General features: G+C 31.8%; 1 protein-coding gene across 3 annotated transcripts in view; it reads left to right on the forward strand.

Moving 5' to 3' along the window:
- Positions 1–1,824: 1,824 nt before the first annotated feature.
- Positions 1,825–25,557, forward strand: part of DopEcR (G-protein coupled receptor DopEcR) — a 31,604-nt gene continuing 7,871 nt past the window's right edge. For 2 of the 3 annotated variants that reach the window (XM_088260920.1, XM_088260921.1), the window contains exons 1-2: positions 1,825–2,408; positions 17,735–17,876. In XM_088260920.1, the coding sequence (XP_088117046.1) occupies positions 2,367–2,408; positions 17,735–17,876 (184 nt within the window). In that variant the 5' untranslated portion in view covers positions 1,825–2,366. Of the gene's footprint in view, positions 2,409–5,071; positions 5,352–17,734; positions 17,877–25,557 lie in introns of those variants that run through there. The other variant, XM_088260922.1, reaches the window with a different exon arrangement.

Genomic DNA, 25,557 nt, shown 5'->3' on the forward strand with positions numbered 1-25,557 from the left:
TAGTCAGAAACCATTTTATTTTGACCATCCTGGGAATTGAACCCGAGATCTCCAGCACAGCAGACAAACACCTTAACCATTGCACTACAAAGGCGGACAATTTTTTCAACATACATTTTTCCTAAACATTATCCTCACCTAATGGTGCATCAGAAACTGTGTTGATGCAGTGTTATCTTGATCATCAAAAAAAATTACCTCTGCGCTTCAGGTGCCAGTCCAAGGTAATTTTTAACATCTATTATAATAATAATAATTGTATTTTGACCCTGTTGGGAATTTAACCCGGGACCACTAGCGCGACACCCAAACACGTTAACCACTGCACTTCGTAGTTTGACTAAAAACCAACAAAAATGAAACTGAATTTTTTTATACTTTTTTTGTGTTTCACCTCTATTCACATATTGCATAGGGCACTGTATTGTTCAGAAGTATTGTTATCTTGATTGTTGAATGCATGAAGAAAATGTTATCCGAAGTGCACTTCAGGTCCCAATAGGAAATATTATTCAATAAACATTGAAATGGAGAAAAAAAATCTAATCCCGGAATCGAACCCGGGGTCTCCAGCGCAGCCACCAAACACGCTAACCACTGGACTATAAAGGTGGGGAAAAAAACGTTTTCATATATTTTTTTTCATATATTTATATATTTATAACACAAAGAAAATTTGATCAGCCCTGCGCTTCAAGTACTTATCCACGGTAATATAAAATAATGATAAAAATGAGAAATCATTTTATTTTGTCCACCCTGGGAATCGAACCCGGAACCACGACACACGACAGCAAAACACGTTATCTACTGCACTACAATGGCGGACAAATAATAATTTGCATATATTTTACCCGCCTCCGTGGGTGCAATGGTTAGCGTGTTTAGCTACAGTGCAGGAGGTCCCGGGTTCGATTCCCAGGAGGGGTGAAAATAACTACTAAAGATTTTACACTGTAATATTTATTTAATATCACCCTGAAGCGTAGGAGTGATCACCTTGCCTTCATGTAAGTAACAATCAAGATAACACTGCATCAATACGATGCAGTGCCCTATGCACCATCGGGTGCGGATAAAGGTTAGAAGAATATTTTATCTCACCTGTATCTTCACCTAATGGTCAAAGGGTACTGTATAGTATTGATGCCGTGTTATCTTGATGTTAATTTTTTTTAAAGTTTTTTATGTATTTTTTTAACCTTCATTCTCACCTAACACCTGGTAATGGGGCACTGTAAAGTATTGACGCAGTGTTATGTTGATCTTTAAAAAAAATATTAGCCCTGCGCTTGAGGTTCCAGTCCAAGGTAATGATATTTTTTTATGTTTTCCGTGAATCATTATTTATTTTAATCCTGTTAGGAATTGAACGCGAGATTTCCAGCGCAGCAGCAAAACATGCCAACCACTTCACTTCGGAATTAACTTAAAAATATTAAAAAAAAAAATTTAAATTCAAATAATAAAATTTCTTTTTTTTTATTATTTACAAAAATACTTCAATTTCGTACGATTTCTATGAGCCTAAGCGGCTCATTATAAGAAATACGAGTAAGTATCAAATTGTAGTAGAGTGGGTTCGAACCGAGAAAAACTCTGACTCAAGAGTCCGCGACGCTAACCACGGGACCCCAACCCGACACGATTATTGTTTTCTTAAACTTTTATCCACAAATACGCTTTTGAAATGTGGTATTGAAGGCGCATGCTCCGAGTTCCATGGATAGCCAAACGCACCAACGAGTCCATTCGTCTGGAGTTACTCGGATAGCTTGACTCTGACAGCGTCTGTACACGACGGATTCTTCAATTCTTCGGACACGCGTGGTAATAAGGATATCCTGGAACGACAGTGTGATTGGTAGCCTAAAGGGGAAGAGAGGGAGAGGAAGATTCCCCACACGATAGACCGATCGAGTTAAGGCAGCAGTGTCAAGCGGGCGCCTCAGTGGTTGGAGCGCTACGTGCAGCGCAGTCGAGGGATCACTAAAGAAGAGACATTGCCCCAATAAGGGTCACAACCCTTAATATTGTGAAATAAGAGGAAGAAAAAATAAACACCCAATTCTGCATAGAGCACTGCATTGTACAGAAGTATGGTAATTTTATTATTTGTTGAACACATAAAGGAAATTTGATTCGACCTGCGTTTCAGGAACCAATATAAGGTTATGTTAAATAAATATTCAAGTGAAAAATAAATTTTATTGGTTTCAGCCCCGCCTGGGAATGAACCTGGGATCTCCAGCGCGGCCATCAAACACGCTACACAGACGGACAAAAAATAATAAATATATTTTTTAACCGTTAGCCTCGCTAATGGCGCATAGGATACTGTATAGTATTGACGCAGTGTTATCTCGATGATTAAAAATATTATCCCTGAGCTTCAGGTACCAGTCAAGGTAAATATCAAATGATTTTTTTAGTAAAAAATCAGATTATTTTCACTATTAAGTAATTCTGGAACGTGTGTTACGATTTATTCATTTCATTATTGTTAACGCTCAGATTGTTTCATATCAACATTGAAAGTTGTGTTTGTGGAAGTTTTACTCGTGTGTTTTTTTTACATTTTTACACGCCCGGTCATTCGATTTATCAACATTTAACTGTTTTATCAAACACAATACAGTATTAAAACTTTAGGTCCGTACACACACATATATGCGGACAAAAAGAGAAAAAGATATTCGCATCCTTAAAGTGTGCACAAAAAATAAATAAATATCGAAAATTTTGGACGTTATTAGATTTTTTAAAAATCATTTTAGATAAATAATAGGAATAGTTTATCATCGGGTAATTATGGCAATAAGTACATGTGGCGGTCCTGAAAAGGACCTTTGATGATGATATGATGATAATGATGATGATAACGTTCGATAAAAAGTAAAACGTCGTCAATCAGCTTCGCAGGAGTCCAGTTCCACATTAGAAGTAGTGTTATCTTGACTGTTGAACACACGAAGGTTGAAAAAGTGCGCTTCAATCTCATTTTATTAACTGATTCGGCAGTCACTTTGTAATTAATATCTTTCCATTTTTAATTTCAGTTTTACTAGGTAAACAACACTATGTCCTAAAATCATTTGTGATACGCGTTTCGATGCATTCCGTATCATATTTACACACTTAGCTTCACACACCGTGATGCGGAATGCATCGAAACACACATCTGATCCCTGTGGCTGATCAGCTGTTTAATGCAATCACGTGATATAAGGTTAATGAACTGTATTATTCCATGAGTGATTTTTTGACACCATTAGAAATTAATTTAAAAAAAACAGATTGTTCTCCTTCATAAATATGTGGTTTTGGCGAGAAAATGTATTTGAAAGTTGAGAGATTATAGGAGAAATAATAATTGATTGTTTTTCGTGAAATTCCAAGCGGAAAATCGTCGGTGTATACCACACATCCGACCTCAGCGGCAATCTGGCTAGACTAAACACAGACGGTTGACCCCGTGGCCTCCTACAATGCCACGTGTTGGGATACGACGCGCGCAGATCGACGTTGATATACAGCGGCGAGACAAATACCCCTCTAAGGGAAAAACAAAATTCCAATCCAATAATTTCCAACGAAAAAAATTATATATTATTAACGTATTTCAACTATTGTGACATGAATTATTTATATTTTTCTTGATTTTAATAGCATTTTATTTTTCAATTGTTTAAATCATGTTAATTACAAGCGCCTTTAAAAATTATCATCATTAAAAATAAAAGCGTATTTTCATCAATGCATTTATTTTTATTTTTAAAAAGAGGCCTTATCATTTTTTTATAAATAAACATGTTTTTTATGTAAAAATCAAATCTGGCGGTGACAAAAGTCTACGTAATCGGAGGGCATGTATGACAAGATGTATGAATGTGAAGGAGGCGAGGAGTGTATGTCAGGACAGAAAAGTGTGGCGTTTCAGCCTCTCTGCCTACCCCTGCGGGGAAACGGCTTGATGGTAGTAGTAGTAGTAGTAGTTATTTTTGTTATTACTGTATATTAAATACTCACATAATAACAATAATGAAGATATTCTTTTTAATTATAATTATTTTTGTACTGAACTTCGTTGCACCCCTAAAACCCTTGAAATTATTAACTGTGTCAAGGTCAACGTACTGGAATGAGGTTTTTACTGCTCGCCCCTGAACATATGGATTTATGAACGACGAGACGGAATACATATCGATTTTTCGTAGCTCTGTTACGCAGTGGCGTAGCTAGCGTGTGGTTCACCTGCAGAACACGCTCCCGCGAATATGCGGTCGCGAATTAGATTCGAAAAAAAATAATAAAAATTCATTTCAGTCGGTTGGTTTTTAGTCAGTAAAGCAATTTTCAAATTATGAATTTTTTTCAGTCAAAATAAGAATAATTTATTTTTTTAATTAATACAGTTTTTCAAGCCTTTTACCCGATCGGACATCGCCAGATCGACAAACCATGAAACAATCCTCGGAAATTCGAGAAATCTCGGACGTTTTAATGACTCTCACTCACATTAGCGTCACATTTTTACGCCCAATATTTTAATATATTTTTTTTTTACTTTCAGTGTCGAAACTCAATCATCCGACTAAAAACAGCATTGTTTCTTTAATTTTCTTTTTAATTTTTTTTTAATAACATTCATACAAAATGAAACTGTGTGGAAGTCACGTACATGCTGCCGCGGGACAGGCATGCTGGCCTCAACCGCTTCACGTATTCTCAGAACGCTGCGCAGCATTCACAGTCGAATTCAGGGTTGTAATACATTTCCCCTAAAACGCCAGAGAAATTTCCCAACACCGTACCCTAGCCGAAGCAGCGCAGGAAATATTCGAGTTTGTATGAGAATAATTGCGTAATATGAAAGCGCCACTCTTGGCTACAGATTGTCTGTGCTTAAAATTAGACTAGATCGTCACTTTTGAAGCCGTGGAATTTTTAGGTTTGTCGCTCGGGGTTTTGCGGACAGACCGTACGGAGGGGGGTCGCGCATGCGCGATGGTGAATTAACGTACGTAATAGGGTAGTAAGAATCACCCCCCGGTGAGAGAAAGTCGCTCCGTTTGGCTTTACTCATCTGACGTTTCGGAACTTCCCTTATCGACGTTTTGACTTTGCCAAAGTCCTTGAAAATTATCGACGAGATCTTTGTCCAAAAAATCTTCCGACAATGGTGCATTCGCGAGAATTGTTTAATAATTTTGTTTTCAAAAAAAAAAGTTTCTTTTTTCGTGTAAACATCACCACGTGTTCAGTTTTCAAACACACGCCGAAAATATGAGGAAGATTTACTACAAAATTCTTTACAAAATCGCCGATTATTTCCTGTAGCAAACCATCTGGTAAGTCAATTTATAAACATTTATATTTATTTGTTTACAAATTGACCCAAGTTCGGAAACCTTCAACTTTCAAACTCGTTGTTTAGTTTTCAAACAAAATAAATAAACTATCGTTTCAGTTACATTTTTCCATGTTTTTTTTTAAATAAACCAATAGCTTTAAAAAAAAATTCTAAAGTAATTTTCCCGTTTACTTGGACAGCGTCTCGGGTCGCGAGTATTGTGTAGACTGCGTGTTTTTCTCTGACTCAATTGTAAATTTTACTAGAGCTTACTTTTAGATTACTCAATTCCAACCATAAAAAACATCTATTGAATACAAGGCATATCATACTTAAACGTAACTGATAACAGTAAACGAAGCTGCTGTCAATTCGTTTTGCTTGTTTACTTTTGGGAACACAATATTGACACGCTATTTACAAATATTATGCTATTTACAAACTATAATAACAATTGTCAACTAAATTCACATGTCGTAAAATTTTAGAAAAACGAGAAAAAATGTTTTCTTTTTTATTTATATGTTATTTAAAAACGTTTAAATAAGATTGATAGTGAGTTCTGTTTTGAGTTATTCTTTTAAACAAAATGTAAACAAACGTATTTTTTACAACTGTCACTCTACAATCACCCCCTCCCACACCGGTATGTTTACGTTTATACTACGTGCGTATACAACCGCCTGAGAACCTTGAAAACGGCTGATCCGCGCTATTTATATCTGTGCTAATATTATGCGAGTAAAGTGATTCAAGGGCGCGTGGGCGATTACATTAGAACATACTATAAATAGCACATCTGCTTTTAGGCTTTTGGCGTATAAATAAAACCCTTTAACAATTTTAAGTTTATGTTGATAAACATAAATTGCTAATAGCACAGTGGCGTTGTTGGGTGGTCGCGCGCTTGGGTCCCGGGTTTGATTCCGGTCGAATGCATTTTGGTTTAATATTATTCGAGTTTCTTAAGTAACTCAAGGTCGGGTGGGTGAATAAATTAAAATAGATTATTTTATTAATAGCACATCTGTATTAAGACTTTTAACGTATAAATAAAACCCTACGTCAATTTGAAGTTTATGTTGATAAACTTGAATTGCTAATAGCACAGTGGCGTTGTTGGGTGGTCGCGCGGTTGGGTCCCGGGTTTGATTCCGGTCGAATGCATTTTGGATTAATATTATAGGAGTTTCTAAAGTAATTCAAGGCCGCGTGGGTGAATAAATTAAAATAGATTATTTTATAAATAGCACATCTGTATTAAGACTTTTAACGTATAAATAAAACCCTACGTCAATTTGAAGTTTATGTTGATAAACTTGAATTGCTAATGGCACAGTGGCGTTGTTGGTGGTCGCGCGCTTGGGTCCCGGGTTTGATTCCGGTCGAATGCAATTAGGGATAATATTGTAAGAGTTTCTTAAGTAATTCAAGGTCGGGTGAGTGAATAAATTAAAATATATTATTTTATATATATAGCGCATCTGTATTTAGACTTTTGGCGTATAAATAAAACCCTACGTCAATTTGAAGTTTATGTTGATAAACTTGAATTGCTAATGGCACAGTGGCGTTGTTGGGTGGTCGCGCGCTTGGGTCCCGGGTTTGATTCCGGTCGAATGCAATTAGGGATAATATTGTAAGAGTTTCTTAAGTAATTCAAGGTCGGGTGAGTGAATAAATTAAAATATATTATTTTATATATATAGCGCATCTGTATTTAGACTTTTGGCGTATAAATAAAACCCTACGTCAATTTGAAGTTTATGTTGATAAACTTGAATTGCTAATGGCACAGTGGCGTTGTTGGGTGGTCGCGCGCTTGGGTCCCGGGTTTGATTCCGGTCGAATGTATTTTGGATTAATATTATAGGAGTTTCTAAAGTAATTTAAGGGTGCGTGAGTGAATAAATTAAAATCGATTATATTATAAATAGCACATCTAGTTTTAGGCTTTTGGCGAAATAAATCCTTCAACAACAGTTTATGTTGATGAAATTGAATTGCTATGTCGCAGTGGCGTTGTTGGGTAGTCGCGCGCTCGGGTTTCGGGTTAGATTCCCTTCGAAGGCAATTCGCTTAATATTATACTTGCGTGTTTCTTAAGTAATTAAAGGGGGTGTGGGTGAATAAATTATAATAAATCATAAATAACGAATCTGTTTTTAGGTTTTTCAACCCTTCAATAATTTGATGTTTGTGTTGATAAACTCGCATTGCTATGGCACATTGGCGTTGTTGGGTAGTCGCTCACTCGGGTCTCGGGTTCGATTCACGTCAAACGCAAATTATCAACTTTTTAATTCAAATATAGTTATTTTAATTCTACGTAGCTTATAATATATCTTTTACACATTTATAATTTCTTGCTCACTATTCACTTCACATTATTTTAAAGTTTTATTATTATTATTTTTTTTTTAACATAAAGAAATAAACAAATGTGCCTATATATCAACAATATTTTGAGCATGTTAAATCGTCATGCACAAATTCTGAGATCAACAAAACAAATGCGTTATTGTCATAATATGCTTGAAATCTAAACATATAGATGAAAGAATTATAGAGATGTTAACATATGAGTAACTTTTTCGTCTATGTTAAGAGTTTTTTTTTATTTTTTATTATACACTTATGATATTTGTACTTGATTAGAGTGTAAAGTTAAAGCCTTCACTACGTTGTACACAAAACTTTTTTTTAGGAATTTATTTCTTACGACTCTTGCATTTTTAAATGATCAAATGTTTCACGACATTCTGAGTGCGTCCAAATACTTATTCACAAATCTGGGTTTTCTTCGTGTAGGAGTTATTTTTACATTTTTTTATATCTAAATATAGATGAAGAAGAATCTGCATGTCTGGGTATTAATAGAGCTTATGACCTGTCATAGACTGGTTAATGACCTAATTTTGTTAAGATGTCAAATAAATAAGATCAATTTTTATTTATAAACTTCTTTTACCGAACATGCAAATGTACATTGGCGAGCTTTATTCTATGAAGCAATATCCTCCAACCAACCAAAAAACAACAAGTATTACTGACAGAAATTGATAGATAATTAACAACATTAAGACATATTTGTTTTTTACTGAACATAGTTAAAGCTTTAACTTCTTGGGAGATCCATCATAGTGGATAGAAAACACTAAACATAATTGGAGATAATCCAAATTTGTGAAAAGTATTTGGACACACTCAAAATGCTGTGAATAGAAGTATGGCTAATTAGATCTAAAGTACGCAGTTAAAACGTTAACTTCCCACCCAAAAACGACCTACGAGTGGAAAAACTTTCATGTAGTCAATTTTAAAGACTGGTCAAAACATTATTTTTCCTTTTTTTGTTAATATTAGATTGTGTTTAAAGAAATGCGCTAAATTCAGATCTGTCATCAGTTTTTACTCTGAACAATTTGAGATTTAAAAATTGTTGATTTGTCGTAGCTTTCCACAAAAGTAATTCTCAATTATCCACACATATTGACCACATTGTAATATTACAGAGACTTGTGATAATATAAAGTTAATATTATTTTTAAAATATTAGATTTATTTGGTAATAACAATGGATTTCAAATATAAAAATAAAATAAATCACTTCCGTAAGACTAATTTTTAAGTTTTATATTGTAAACACAATAAGATTCGAGAACTACAGATGTTTTGATCAACAGGTGAAAATACAAACTCAATAACTTTAACCTGTTGATGAGTACATCTATACTTCTCGAAACTATTTGTGTTGTAATAATAAACACGGAAAGTGGTCTTATACCTTTAGCTTTTGAGATATTACAGTTGTTGATTTGTTGTGATTTTCCATAAAAGTAATTCTCAACTATTTACATCTGTTGATCACATTGTAAATATAAAGGAAATTGTTATTTTTTATATGAATCATCCTGTAAATGACAAATTACTAAAAAAATATAACAATGTAATGCAAATAAGTAAAGACCTTAAAGTAATATGGCTATAACTTACATTAATCAATATGAATATACGAAGTATTGCTACTTTGTGTATAAGATACTTAAAGTATAAGAAAAGTCACCACACTAGGGAGGATTGGCCTGAAAGATAGGACTTCATCCCTGGTACTGAGCACACTAACCTAGTAACCTCTTAATCCGGAGACACCCTCTTTCACCCTTTCATATGAACCCCTTAGATACTGCGTGCTACTTTATTGACTCGACACTTTATGTTTCATGAGTGCTGTGTGCCGATATATAGGCACGGCCATAAGAAACCAAGTTTGTGATATACCGATATCAATTTAATTCGGTATTATAAAGGGAACGCTTGTCTTTATCACCTTTATATTTTTGATGGAAAAAACCGACAACATTTTTTTTTGGTTTTATGCAAACGTAATTAGACACGATGTTTATACAAAAATAACGTTTTATTTTTTCGTGTATTATTGACGCTTTTTGTTTGACTATTAAAAAATCAATTTCCGCACCTTAAGGGTTAAGTTAAACCTGATGGAAAACTTTGTTAAAGCTTTGTCTTGAAGAAAAAGTTTTCAAGGATTTGCGATGTAAAAATAGAAAAGAGAATGTCTGTGGGATCACAAATATAAAAAATAGATTTTTGCTGATTAAAATTAAAGGATATCATTGGGAAAGGTTGTATTAACCGTGCAGTTCGGCTATTTAGAAAAAAAAATCTTTTATGATTTTAGGATTTCTTCTAAAATCATAAAAGATAAGCAACTATATTGCAATGGATGAAACGTGTCGTCCAAAAAGCACTTCTTGGAATCCGATCTGGATTTTTCTGGAAAATTTGGGTGAAGTCAGGTACGAGCTTTTATCAAATTATATATAAAAAATATATATTGTATTAACATACTATATATTGGAGACTACAGAATGACGGAAGTTGTGTCAAATTGATAAAATTACGTTAATCGTAAAAAAATTATCAAATTACGTTAATTTACAGTTTCATCATCGAATACTTGGCATGTCGTGAAACAATTTTTTTTTCAAATTACAAACTTGACTTCCAACCCAAAAAAAAACACATTACCTACAATTGTAACGTAAATTAATTCAATCAACAGGTGAAAGTTGTTGAATTTGTTTTTTCACCTGTTGACTTCATCTGTTGTTTTCGAAACTAGTCGTGTTAACAATAACAAACTGAAATGTAATCTTATAAAAGTGTTTTATTTAAATATTTAAATCTATACTTAAAACGCTCAATTTCCAAAACATAACACATTTGTCATTTGTAAACCGGTGTAATAGATAATAAAACTTTTAATTATTTCATGTGAAGATGCCTTCACACTTCTATCTTTTCACAAACGGTAAAAAATGCATTGCATTGTACAGGCGCAGTGTTAATTGATCAACCATTGCATAAACGATGATCACCTCGATCATGATCACCTCGTGGTGATCAGTCCTGATATTAATATCTTTATTTTGATAACCTAGCCACCGAATCCGGGATACTCTTTTTTTTATTGGCAAAGAACCCAATTTTGGGTGATACCTGCCATACTAGTGATTTTACTAAAACAATTTTTTTTAATGATTTTTTTTTTGGAGTCACACTTTTTTGCCATACTTTTTTACATGATTAATGATCGCACTATTAATAATTTTGGAGTTGATTGACAAAAGGTGTTGGACATTCAGCGGGAAGGACAAACCCTCCGACCGAATGTCCTGAATGAACTCGAGGTTAGGGAGTAAGGGGCAGTTAAAAAATATGTGGTCAGCAGTCTCATCCTCCTCTCATCCTCCCCGGGATACTCTAAACGTTATCTAAACACTTAAAGTTGAATTACAAAAAAGTACAGGTACATAAATTGATCTGTAAAATGTTTCACGAAAAATTGTCACCCTAAAAAGTCAATGTTCCCTCGTGTACGATAAAAACCAAAACATACAAAAAAACTTTATATTTTACGAGTAACGTAACGTAAAAGTAATATGAAATGTCACTTCTTTAATCGTATTTACATTCATCTTGGAATACGGAAAGCAAATCCCGGGATTCGGGATCGTAGGGTTCCAGGATTTTTTATCATCGTAGTTCCCAATTACCTTTTAAATATATGGTTTTCGGGATGGGTAGAAAATATTTAATTCATGGGTTTGATAGTTTAAATAAAAGCACTTCATGGTACGAACATGCATTTTTTGTTAAAAAGGTAGATTAACGATGAGAAATTAACGATAAAATAATATTTCTTAAAACAAGTTGCCACAATTATATAATACAAAAAATATACACGAAATCAGAAATTTATGTATTTTTAACTTTTTTTTGTTTTTATACGAAAAGAAAAAAAATTGTAATATTAACATTGTTAGTATTTAATTGTAAATTTTTCGTTAAAATATTTCGTCTTTCCTATTTTTTTATAAGTTAAAAAGAAAAGTAAATATAATTGACTTTTAGGCTCTCCATGTTTTAATAAACAAAAAAAATCAAACAAAATGACTTCATCAATTTTAAATGTCAATTTATCACCCATATTTTATTAAGTACCTCAATATTTTTGTTGTTAATTTTTCAAAAGTAAAAACATCAAGTAAACTATCTGAATATTTTATTTATTTTTCACTTTATCTTATTTTTTGGTTTTTATGCTGGAAGAGATGCACAGAAGACGCAATATAACTAATTAACATAATATTTCAAATAAAATATACCTACTTAATTGTTTAATTTGAAATATTATGTTATTTCAAATTAAACCCACGACTCTAGTACACAATAACGAAAGTTCATTTACTTTCAAATACTAATTTGAAAATTAACCGAATTGATTTTTAAAGAAATGAAAAATTAAGTTATTTTAATACTGAAATCCCTCTTGCTAAATCCCGGGAAAAACAATAAAATCCCGGGATTGTAAAAGTACCGGATCCCGGGATCGCAAAATCGCGGGATCCTGGGATTGTATCCCCTATCTCCGATACATCAAATACTCCTACGTTGGTAAAACTTCATTGAATAAACGATATAAATAGGTCGTAGTATTTGAGGGAAAAAAGAAATCTTTTAATATTTATATTCATAAAACGTTGTTTACATTTTTTCGTGGGGTTTTTTGTAGGGATTACCTAACAAACAAGCCTCTGATTCGCAGGCATATCTCGGGGAAGGATAATAAGTATGCCAAATGTTTATATGGCATTATTTATGATATAAAATAAGAAAAAATACCTGAAAATTCGAACAAATTGAAAATAAATATTTATTTTACTGATTTAACAATTGATGGCAATTGAACTTAGACGTCAGTTTCTCAGTCATACGTCTACATAACTAAGCAACGACGCTTTTCAGTTTTATTTTATGAGTAAAATTAAGCATTTTTTTCACATCACAATGGTGCATTAGGCACGATATTTAAAAGTCATCATCCGTTTTTTGTAAAGTAATACAATTTTAAAATAATTTTTCTTTCTTCTATCCGCACTCAATGATACATAGGGCACTGCATCGAATTGATGCAATGTTAATTTGATCGTCAATTATAAAAAATAAAAAACAATGTGATCAGTCCAGTCTAGGGTATGACGAGTATGAAATAAATATAAGAGTGAAAAAACATTTAAATATTTATTTTGATCGAACCCGGCACCTTAATAGGGAAGCTAAATGTTCTAGCTACCACACTATGGAGGTGGTTTACAAAAATTAACCACTATCCGCACCCAATGGTGCATAGGGCACTGCATCAAATTGATTCAATGCTGAGTTGGTCGTCGATTACACGCGAGCAAGGTGACCAGTCTTGCGTTTCAGGTACAAACCCTAGGGTAATATCAAACAAATTTTAGAGTGCAGAAACACTTATGTTAATTTCAAACCTTCTTGGGAAACGAGCCTGGGACATCCAGCATGGTAATCAAATCTGACAATCACTACTCTTTGGGGATGGATAAAATATACCTTTATTTGGATAAAATAAAACTGGACACTAGAAAAACTATAAAGTTGTTATTTTATTATAAAAAATGCAGTTCCACTAAGAAATGTCAGTACAAAACTTCAGGTTAGTTAGTAGTGGTTAATCTTTGAACAAATTTGAAAGGATCAAAAATATTACCATTTGCACATCCTCAACCGACTTACCTAACGGTCAGTTACTGTGTAATCCACACCGTTCAGTTAGTTTTATTATGCAAATAATAAAACTCCGTTTCACTATTACTACTACTATCATCACGCCGTTTCGGCATGGGTAGGCAGAGAGTATGATGCCCCATACTTCTGTCTTCACATACACTCCTAGAATCCTTTACATCCATATATCTTGTTATACATTCCCTCTAATTTCGTAGACTTTTGACATCAGATTTTAGGTTCTGATTGATTTGTTCCAAGTCTTTCTTGGCCGTGCTCGTTCTATTCTCCCATTCACATTTCCCAAACATGCTCTCTTAGTTATTATCTCGTCATCCATTTACTCCACAACCCACACCACCTCAAAAAATCTTTAATCATTCCAAATATCTTCCTTTTTTAATCCTTTAACACATTCACATCCTTCATTCACATCCAATGAACGGTTGTTCTAGTCATATTTTTTATTCTTCTTTCCCTACAAGGTCAAGATTATTCTCATATTCATGTCACACGATGCTTGCTTTCTCTTCCAAACAATCCACTATCTACTTCACACAACAGGTCCTTGATCTTCTTTCTTCCTCTCTCGCCTTTATTTTCCCTTTTATTGTCCTAGATCGTCGTATCACAGAATATGTCATATCATCTTCCCTCAGCTGTTTTATAACGCTTCTTATTCACTCTCATTCTCAAAAGTCATTCATTCTCATTCGCTCTTATTTCTTTCATTTTTTTATTTTCTTAAATGTACTTTGTATATACTTTGAATTTTGTAGCGCATTTTATAAAACTTTATAAAATAAAACTAAATCTTTGTTTTTAACCACTTTTATACAATAAATGTAATAAAATATGTTACAAAGTTTTAGTTTTATTTAATAAAATCTTTTTTTGTTTCTTATCGTGAGACTTGTCGTTATTTTTACTGAAATTCTGTTTTTGTTTATTAAAACTAGATAACGCTGATTGCCAATAGCAATTGTGTAATATTTTGACTTGTGTTGGTGGATATGTGAATCTGTTTTGTTACATATTATAATGATTATTAATTAATTAAATTTTATATGCGTCTCAACTTGAAATGAAACATCTATAGTCATTTATTTAAATATGAAAGAAGATGGAAGTCTGAGCATCCCAGGACTTACGACTTGCCATTTGGCTGGTTGAAGTGATCACTATACACACTTATGTAACGCTCACCATTCTGCCCATCATTGAACATCCAGATTGCATTATTTTTTGGGACTTGTATATTAGCAATGGTCTTGGTTCCTAATGGTGGGGACTGACCGGAGCCATTTCGTCGTAATGTAACACGTTACGATGCGAGCATTCGTATAGTCTCGTCGCGAGCAAAGTTACGTTACTACGAAATGCTCCGGGCAGTCCCCACCTTAACGCATGCGGGTAAAAATTAATGAAATATGCAAGTATAACTATAAATGTTTCATTTATGTTTTGATTTTTTAATCAAACACAATTTATAAAAGATTTTAATAGATTAATAAATGTTTCATCTCAAATTGAGACAACAAAATGTTTGACATATCATGCGTACGGTGAATATACAATGTCTGATAGAATAAATTGTTACTTAAGTATTGTCATCTAAAATATATATATATATATATATATATATATATATATATATATATATATATATATATATATATATATATATATATATATATATATATATATATATATATATATATATATATATATATATATATATATATATATATATATATATATATATATATATTTATATATATATATAAAATTTATATATATAAATGTCCTAAATTTTTATTCTACATAAAACACTATTACAACAACCACCATGTATAATATGTAAATGAAACCCTTCAAGACAACAATAAAAACATACTCCATAAAACATAAGAAGAAAATATACCTTAATACTTTGACAAAAATGACAATGTACTGCAACAAATAAAACAAGATTTCAATATTGTTACACCCTCTGAATGCAATTTTCCAAGCTAAGTAATTTTCCAAGACAGACTCCCACAATACAAATATTCAACAGGTTGCAACTGATGTCAGTCAAACGCTAAAATAATTCATACACGTGCAGTTTAGAATCACTCTCACAAATCACTTTTAACGCACTTTATGGAAACTTACATAGAACCATATGATCCAAAATACAGAAATACATTAAAAATCTAATCTATTTTCGTCAAATGAGCTTTAAAATTATGCAGTGAAGCTGAACAACCTGCTTTCATTATCCGCAAAATCATTAAATAAACTATAAGTATAAAATATATTCTTATAAGCTAAGCATAAAAGATAAATTTCTTTAGATAATTATGTTCTTCTTCATCTTTGATGACATGTCAAAAAATAATATGAAGTATAATGGAACTATTCATAAATGGATAATGAAAGTGGTTAGATTTGAATTAGATGACCTCATCAGCTATGTCTTATTTGATTGCATAACATGATATAAACAATTTTAAAAATAAGTATTGTAAAATGTGCATTTAGATGGTAGATGATTTCCTATATTTGGGAAGTTTGTTTCCTAGGAATGGAATGATTAGAGAGTTAGTTAGGAAAGAAAAGAGACTGAATGCTAGAAGTAGAGTGAATGATGCCCTTAAATCAGCAATAGTAAATTAAAGCCTACTTTACTACCTTTTATTTTGACGTCAAGGGATCTTGCATCCCTTATGTCACTGCGGCCATATTGTGACTTCCCTCTGTATCATAGCTCACTCTCAAGACCTACACGAGTCATGTAGTTCACGACCTGTATTAATAACAACCCGTGAGAAGAACAAAATTTTCAAAAAAATTATAAGTAGAAAATAGACTAAATGCAGTCGAAATCTCTCGGATGAGTGAAACAATGTATGACAGATATTCGAATTGTAAAATAAAGAAAGAAGCAAAGCTGTGGTAAGTATTATAGATAAAATTAAGAAAGGTGTGTTGAGAAGGTTTGGACATGGGGAACGAAAGAGTAAAGAAAGAAGAGTAAGACTAATTCATGAGGCGAATGGAGTAGGAAAAGGGAGAAAAGGAAGATCGAGGAAAACTTAGTATGATTAAGTTTTTCATATACTTGAAATTGGTCAAGTCAGAAGTCAGAATTATCGATGGGAATGGGAGCAGATGGGTGCATGAGGGAGAGGTGAAGATTGTTTACAAAGAGTGGTGTGGTGTTATATTTTCACTGCCTGCCCCTGCGGCTAAGCGTTGTGATGGATAGTTGATTAGTTAGTTTAAGAACAATGCGATCAAAATGCACTGGAACCTCTTTCGCATAATAATCGCAACAGGTTGTGAAAAAATGCTCCTTTAACTAGCGACATTTCGCAAAACGAGTGATGCAGAAAGAGAACATGTTCACAACATTTTAAGTGTGTCAAAATGCTTGTTCGCAAATCCACTAAGTGGTTATTTTATATTTTTTACATCTCAACATAGATCAAGAAAAATACGTTAGTCTGAGCATTTACAGGGTTTACGATATGTTGTACACTGGTTAAGTGATCACTTTATACACGTGTAACATTGACCATTCCACCCATGATTGACAACTACACTACTCAAATTTTGGAAGTTATACCTATATGATAAGATAGATCATATAATATATGGATGACTTCAAAATATGAGTATTGTGGTTGTCATATTATTTATTGATTTGGCATTAACTTTGTGAAATGACATGTTGATTTCATTTTACACGACAAGTTTCGAAAACTACAGACGTTCCCATCGACAGACAATTAGTGGTGTGAACAATATTTGACGATTGTGGTTGTCAATCATGGCTAAAATAGTAAATGTAACAGGTGAGTAAAGTGATCACTTAACACGTGTTAAGCCCTGTAAATGCTCAGACTTCCATATTCTTCTTAATCTTTGTTGAAATGTCAAAAATGTAAAATAATCCTTGTTTATATATTAAATATTAGAATCAAACACTGATTTTTAGAGTCTAATAAATTTTATTTTATTGTTAAAAACACATTAAAAAATTGTGACAATTGTTTCGCCTTGTAATAGCATTTTCAAACCTCTCGTGTATCGAAAAGCCATAACAAGGCGAAACGATTGTCATAAAATTTATTTTTATGAGATTTAAACAATAAAATACAATTTAGTAGACTGTAAAAATCTGTGTTTGATTTTAACATTTGATATATAAATTAAAATGGAATTCTACAAATAAAACGGCAAATCTATTTATCAAGAAACCATATAATTTATTTTCAGGTCACCATGGCAAGTGTACCAACGGGGATCGGGTTCGGCGTCGAGCCCCAAGCCCTGGCACAGGCAGCAGCCATATGTGTGACAGGAGCTGCCATCGTCCTTGCCAACCTTCTCATAATCGCTGCCTTCCTGAACTTCAGAGGTATTTAACAAATTCATTTTACTTTAGCGTATTTCACAGCAAGTAGTTTTGTTTTATAATATGACCCTTTACATGCCCTTTGATCTCATTCCATCATTTCCGTATCTGTGAATATCCTAGTTTGTATACCTAAAGCATTCAATATCAATCGCCCTAGTACCCAGATAAGTTCAAATCACTGCATAATTAGTATCTGTACGTCAGAGCAAAAATTTCTTACAAAAATCTATCTCGAAGATCTCAGATGTTTACTTTTTGACTTTTAACACGATCAGTATTTTTATATTGTTAAGGAAACCTCAATAGTCAATACAAAAAAAAGTTAAGTAATAATTAAGTAAAAATTAAGTACAAGAAATACGGTATCAGAAATGTTGCAATATGATACCAAAAACGTATGGCACCAGAAGTGTTACAATTAATGTAAAATCCAACATCCTTCAGGAATATGGCAATCTTTTGTCTGTGACGCGTAGATATTTATTCTAGAAATTCAGTTATGACGTAAAAGGATTATTAAAAAGTCATCAGGGCCAACAGCATTTTGTGTATTCATTCATCCATCGTTCTCTTTACTATCAGATTTGTGCACAACGGTAGATGAAACAATCAGCCGATCTCTTTCCTTCACGTCTCTTCAATGAAGAGGAATGCGTTATCGTCTGCCAGTGTACACAAATTTTAGCGTAAGAAAAACAAACTCGAAAAGAGTTATCAACGTACTCAATAATCAATGTTCTTCTTACGACCACAACTGATTTTAGAATATTTAATTTATACCTTAAAAATAATACAACGCTCTAATTGATTAATGGTAAATAAATCATAAATAATTATAAAATATTATTCAAAACAATTAAGAATACGTAATATGTACACTTATAAGGGTTGTAAAATAATGGAATGCATCTTGTTTTAAAATCAATCATCTCTTTTGTTGTTGGATGATTCTACGTTTGCTTCTATTTTGTCATATATATACATATTTTTGATGTGCTTCTACTATTACCGTTTCTTCAACAACAACAAAAAACGATGAGATATGAATTCTGTTTCTACAATTTACGTATTTCAAAATTTACTACGGTTTAAGCCATTTTTTTAGTATTATGCATATGTGAAAAAAATCAGGTTTAATATTTTCCTTAAGTCAAAAATTTTAACAATAACGGATGTATCCTCAGTAGATGGACCTAGCCTAAACAGAAACTGAACATACATACAATATGGTTTTTTATAATAGAAAAATCATGTTTCAAAATTATGCATATCGCTCACCAACGTCATATATCAAAAATCGACAATTTTCAGTTGTACATGTTTTCGGAATTCCCAGAAAATATACTATATCCCAGCAAAAGCGGCATATTTTTAACTTAATATTTACCCGCTATAGGGCAGGTGTTGTTTTTTTGCATTTTGAAGAAAAGGTATTGTTAATATATTATTAGATTAAAACCAATATTTTTAGCTTTTCCACTTTATTTTTATTTGACCGTCGACCGGGTTTCGTCGTTACCGACATCATCAGACTGGTGGTACCAGTCTGATGATGTCGGTAACGACGAAACCCGGTCGATGGTCAAATAAAAATAAAGTGGAAAAGCTAAAAATATTGGTTTTAATCTAATAATATATTAAAAATGCAATTCCATCAGGAAGTGTCAGTAGATAATATAAATCTTTTGAAAAGGTATTGTTTAATTATTTTTTTAAATAAATTAAACATTTTTAGAATGGAGAAATAACATTCAGGTTTTCCTTTAAAATATCTTTTGCACAATGAAAAGTTCAATAAGTGGCTTGATATTTATTTTTAATATATTTTATTACATTTTTAAACATTAAAAACGATCTCCTGAAAAATCAAGTTTTTTTATTTGTGACGGAGTGAAAGGAGTGAGCGATATGATACCTTTATGATTAGTAATTGTAAAATAACAAAAGTCCAAATTTTCCACAAATATTGAATATATCGTCTTTTGAGGAATAATTTAGATCGTTTTAATAATTCCGAAAATATGTCGTACACATCAAGACAATTGATATATCGCTCACTCCTTTCAAGAACGTCATAAATCAAAAATCGTCAATTTTTAGTTGTGCATGTTTTCGGAATGCCTAGAAAATATACTATATCCCAGTAAAAGCGGTATATTTTTAACTTAATATTTACCCGCTATAGGGCAGAAAGTGTTGTTTTTGCATTTTAAAGAAAAGGTACTGTTTAATTTTTTTAAATAAACTAAATATTTTTCAATTGGAGAAAAAACCTTCAAATTTTACCTAAAAAGATCTGTTGCACAGTAAAAATGCCAATAAGTGGCTTTATATTTATTTTTGATGCATTGTATTATTATTTTAAACTTTAAAAACGTTCTCCTGAAAATTCAAGTATTTTGATTTATGACGTTCTTGAAAGGAGTAAGCGATATGTCACAAGCAAATGGGCAGTTGTACATCGTATATACCATATTTAAATCTGTCAAAAAGTCATGTATAAATGTTCAAAAACAAGGGTAAAGTGGAGAACGTTAGACTCGCGTATAAAGTAATCACTTAAGCCAATTAATGACAGGTTGTAAGCCCAGCATCTTTATTATTGGTGCCATTAACGGTTTATTATTAAGTCAGCCGATGATATATCGTAAACTTTGTAAACGCCCAAAAGACTTTTTTCCATTCCCTTTCCGTAAAATTGCTTCATCTCTATAAGACATCTATAATAATAACTAATCAACATATTTTATTTTATAATAAAACTATAACTATAGTTGATTTTCCATTTTATTTTATTTTTTGACCAGTCGCTGGGTTTTGTCGTTACCGACATCATCAGACTGGTCATGAATTTCATATTCCCTTCTCTAAAATCGGTTCGTTTGTTTAAGATACTTATAGTAGTAACTAATCAAACATTAAATCGACAAAACAAGTAAATTTTTCTTTCCACTTGTATTTTATTTGACGTTTCATCGTTACCGACATCATTAAACCGGTCATGATGTCTGATGGAACCCGGTCACTGTTGGAATAAAATAAAAGGAGAAAAAGCAATAGTTTTTGTTTTATTATATAAAATGCTTCCACCAAGAAATTGCAGAAGACGCGCTTATAATGAATGTCTAGATATTTATTTTCGAACATCTTGGACCCAAAATTACTGCGATTTGACGTTTTTGTATAAATCATGAGAACACAAATATACGTTTTCAATAAATGTGCCTGAGGTCATTGTTTTCTTCCGACTCTTTGTTTTCTCACAACACGCTTGCCGGAGCTGTGGTGGCCTTTACCATTCGTTTCAAAGATCATCTAACTCCAATATCGCAGAACCACTTAATAGGAGTAGTAACCTTTCCAACGCGATTGGAAAACTACACGAAAGAAAGATGTAACCTTTCAGAAATTGGAGATAACATCAATTGTACTCTCGTACAAACAATTGCCGAAGAAAGTAATCTGATAAAGAGCGAAACTAAAAAAAGATCGTGTATTTTTTTCTACTAATTCAACTACGAATGAAACAAATGGTAAAATGTCAACATAACTTTTCTTTTTTTTTTAAAACACATAATCTAACTCTTACTCGCATTAGTTAGTTAGTTATAATAATAAGACCCTTATCCGCACCCCAATGGTGCATAGGGCACTGCTTCATATGAACACAGTGTTATCTTGATCGTTTACACACGAAGGAAAGGTGATCAGCCCTCCGCTTCAGGTACCAGTCCAGGGTAATATTGAATTAAATATTACAGTGAAAAAATCACTTATATTTCTCGGGACCTCCAGAACGGTAGCCGAGCGTGCTAACCATTACACTACAGAGGCGGACAAAAGTTAGTTATACAGAAAATAAATTAATTTTACATCCATTCTTTGAGCGAGTTGTTCCAAGATCAAGTTCAAGGCTAGTACGGAAATACGAGTAGTAAACGGATTTATTTTTTTCACTGAGAGGCATTGACTTTGATAAGTCGTGTTTAAGTTCGCGACTGTAAACATGATAAGCGCAGATGAATTAAATATCTTCTAATATCACGGAGCAGACGTAATCCTGTCGAGGATAAGCAGTCGACCTATTCAGCGGTTAGTGAGAGATATTATAATCCAATTTAAATATCAGAACCAACTATTATACATATTAACACCAAGAGTGCGTCCCGAGATTTTAATATGAAAAAACAATACCAATAATTTGTTTCATTCTAACCCTTGGTACATAGGGCACTGCATCGTATTGACGTAGTGTTATCTTGATTGTTACTTACATGAAGGCAAGGTGATCACTCCTGTGCTTCAGGGACCTGTTCGGGGTAATATTGATAGAATATTAGTGTCATAACTAATATTTATTTTAACCCCCTTGGAATCGAACCCGAAACCTCCAGCATGATTTTTTAGTGATAATTAAAATAACAGTATAATTTATTAGTAATAATTAAAACAGTTTAAAAGATTCAGATTAATTGTGATGCACAAAATATAAAAATTAATCATTAAAAAAAAAAGTAAGTTACTGTCGCGCTGGTTCTTTGCAGGGGTAGGCAGAGAGAATAGAACCCCAACACTACTCAGTCTTTGATAACAATCTTTACCCCATCCACGTTCATGCGCACCTCCTTTAATTCCGACTCCTCACCTCACCACACCCAAGTATTCGAAATACTTAAGCTTTCCTCAGTCTTCCTATGCTCCTATTTCCAACCCCCTTCGCCTCATACACATATATATTGCACTATTCTATCTTCACTCAATCGATTCAGATGCCCAAACTTATACTTTGACCAGATTATTTTATGCACTACATTTTCGTGTGTTATTTTTTATTTGTAACTTTTGCGGCGAAATCACTACTTTTTTTGACATCTCATCGAAGATAAAGAAGAAATGGAAGTCTGGGCATTTACGGGGCCGACAACCGTCATAGGCTGGTTTAATTTATTACTTAACACACGTGTAACAACCAATTCTACCCATTATTGACAACCACATAACCAAATTCTTGGAAGTTCTATATATATGAACCAATTTTGAAACATTATTCTTGAATCACTAGAAGTTCACTAGAGACATCTATTGGTGAGATGAAAAAAATCTAATTATTGAGCAGAAACTCTTTTATTAGTATGTCGCTCACTCCTTTCAAGAACGTCTGAATCAAAAATCGACAATTTTCAGTTGTGCATGTTTTTGGAATGCCCAGAAAATATACTATATCCCAGCAAAGAGGCATATTTTTAACTTAATATTTACCAGCCATAGGGCAGAAAGTGTTGTTTTTGCATTTTGATGAAAAGGTATTGTATTTTTTTTTAAATATACTAAATACTTTTCAAATGGAGAAAAAACATTCAGGTTTTACCTAAAAATATCTGTTGCACAGTATAAAGTTCAATAAGTGACTTGCTATTTATTTTTAATACATTGTATTATATTTTTAAACTTCAAAAACGTTCTCCTGAAAAATCAAGTTTTTTTAATTATGACGTTCTTAAATGGAGTGAGCGATGTGAGCTCCGAATCCTGGATTATAATCACACACATGAGAAACGCCAGAAAATATAATTTTTCAGAAAATACCATGAAAATGATAAGAAATCACTACTCCCTGGATTTTATGCGTGTGTGTATTTCTTTTCTTTGATTTATGACGATATCCCTGCAACTTTCTCTCGATCACGATTCAATCACCCGCATAGTCTGACGTATCGATTACATACAGTACTTCATAAAACGAACATCCAATTTATTTCAGTAAACTTAATAGTATTTACCAATTAAACAAAACGATACTTGAACTAATAAACGCAGTTGAACATTTAATTTCTCATTTTCATAAGAGTGATTGCAAATGAAAATATGTCCATGGAAGCTAACTGGTATTTTATAAAGGAGTGCTAGTACCGACACTGAGATATGAAAGCGAAACATACAAAAAAGGATGAAAGCGAATGAACGCCGTTGAAATAATTTCATTACGAAATTAAATGAAGATATTAGAAACGAATGTAAGAAATGTAATGAAATTTAAGAACAGTTCACGTGGAGCGAATGGATAGTGAAAAATGACTAAGAAAGTTTATTTGGCAAATGTGAACGAGAAAACCAAATTCTTTTTCTTCTTTATGACATATCCGATCCCTGACGTCGGGAGACATCACTCGAGAGTATGCATCCCTGTCTTGGCAGCTCTTAACAGTTCTGATTCCCGTCTTATCTCGTATATTCTGGAGCAAGGAGATTTCCCTTCTGCCCACACTTCTTCAAACCTCCATTGGGTGCATTAGCTTCTATTTTTCTCGACTAAGAACATAGCCTAAATAGGACACCTTCCGGACTTTGGAGTCAGTCAGTAATTGTCTTTCTACTCTTGCTATTTTGAGCTTATTTGCTTTGCTAACCATATCAGTCCGTGGAATTAGCAGCATTTTACTATGTAGCCACATTTAAAATACCTCTGACTTGAGAGTTCACGATTTAACTCCGTATAAAAGCACTGACCACACACAGCACCAAACCATGCTTTGCCGAAATTTAAAATTGAGGCTAACATTCAATTATATACAAAACTTCACATTTTATTGAAATTATCTTGATTCCTATTTTTAATTATAATAAACAATTGTTTATATTAAATAAATATATATATATATATATATATATATATATATATATATATATATATATATATATATATATATATATATATATATATATATATATATATAATATATATATATATATATATATATATATATATATATATATATATATATATATATATATATATATATATATATATATATATATATATATATATATATATATATATATATATATATATATATATAAATATATATATATATATATATATATATATATATATATATATATATATATATATTATATATTATATATATATATATATATATATATATATATTATATATATATATATATTATATATATATATATATTATATATATATATATATATATATATATATATATATATATATATATATTTATATATATATATATATATATATATATATAATATATATATATATATATATATATATATATATATATATATATATAATATATATATATATATATATTATATATATATAATATATATATATATATTATATATATATATATATATATATATATATATATATATATATATATATATATATATATATATATAATATATATATATATACATATATAAATATATATATTTATATATATATATATATATATATATATATATATATGTGTATATATAAATAAATATATATTTATTTATATATACACTAATACAAAAAGATACATTAAAAAAATACCCAAGATAATCCCATATTCCTATGAAATTTCTTAGTCTCTGTGAGACATCAATAATAAATTTCGATAACATATTCTTCTGGGGATAAATCCAATATTGGTATTCCTAAAAAAATTTACCCAAAATAAAACCGTTTTAACATTCCACATTTCATATAAATATATTTTCTGATCAAATAATGTTATCTCTATAAAAATAAACTAGAAATATTCGTTTGTTCAAAATTTTAAATCTCATTTACATATGCGTTTGACCTGACTGAGCCACAGCGACCAGAGATTAGGTACGGCTACTGCCAAATAAATAAATATCGTTACTTAGCGTCC

The sequence above is a fragment of the Brachycentrus maculatus genome, unplaced genomic scaffold (assembly GCF_059751285.1).
Source record: "Brachycentrus maculatus isolate JH-2025_06_01 unplaced genomic scaffold, ASM5975128v1 h1tg000144l, whole genome shotgun sequence".
Classification (NCBI taxonomy): Eukaryota; Metazoa; Arthropoda; class Insecta; order Trichoptera; family Brachycentridae; genus Brachycentrus; species Brachycentrus maculatus.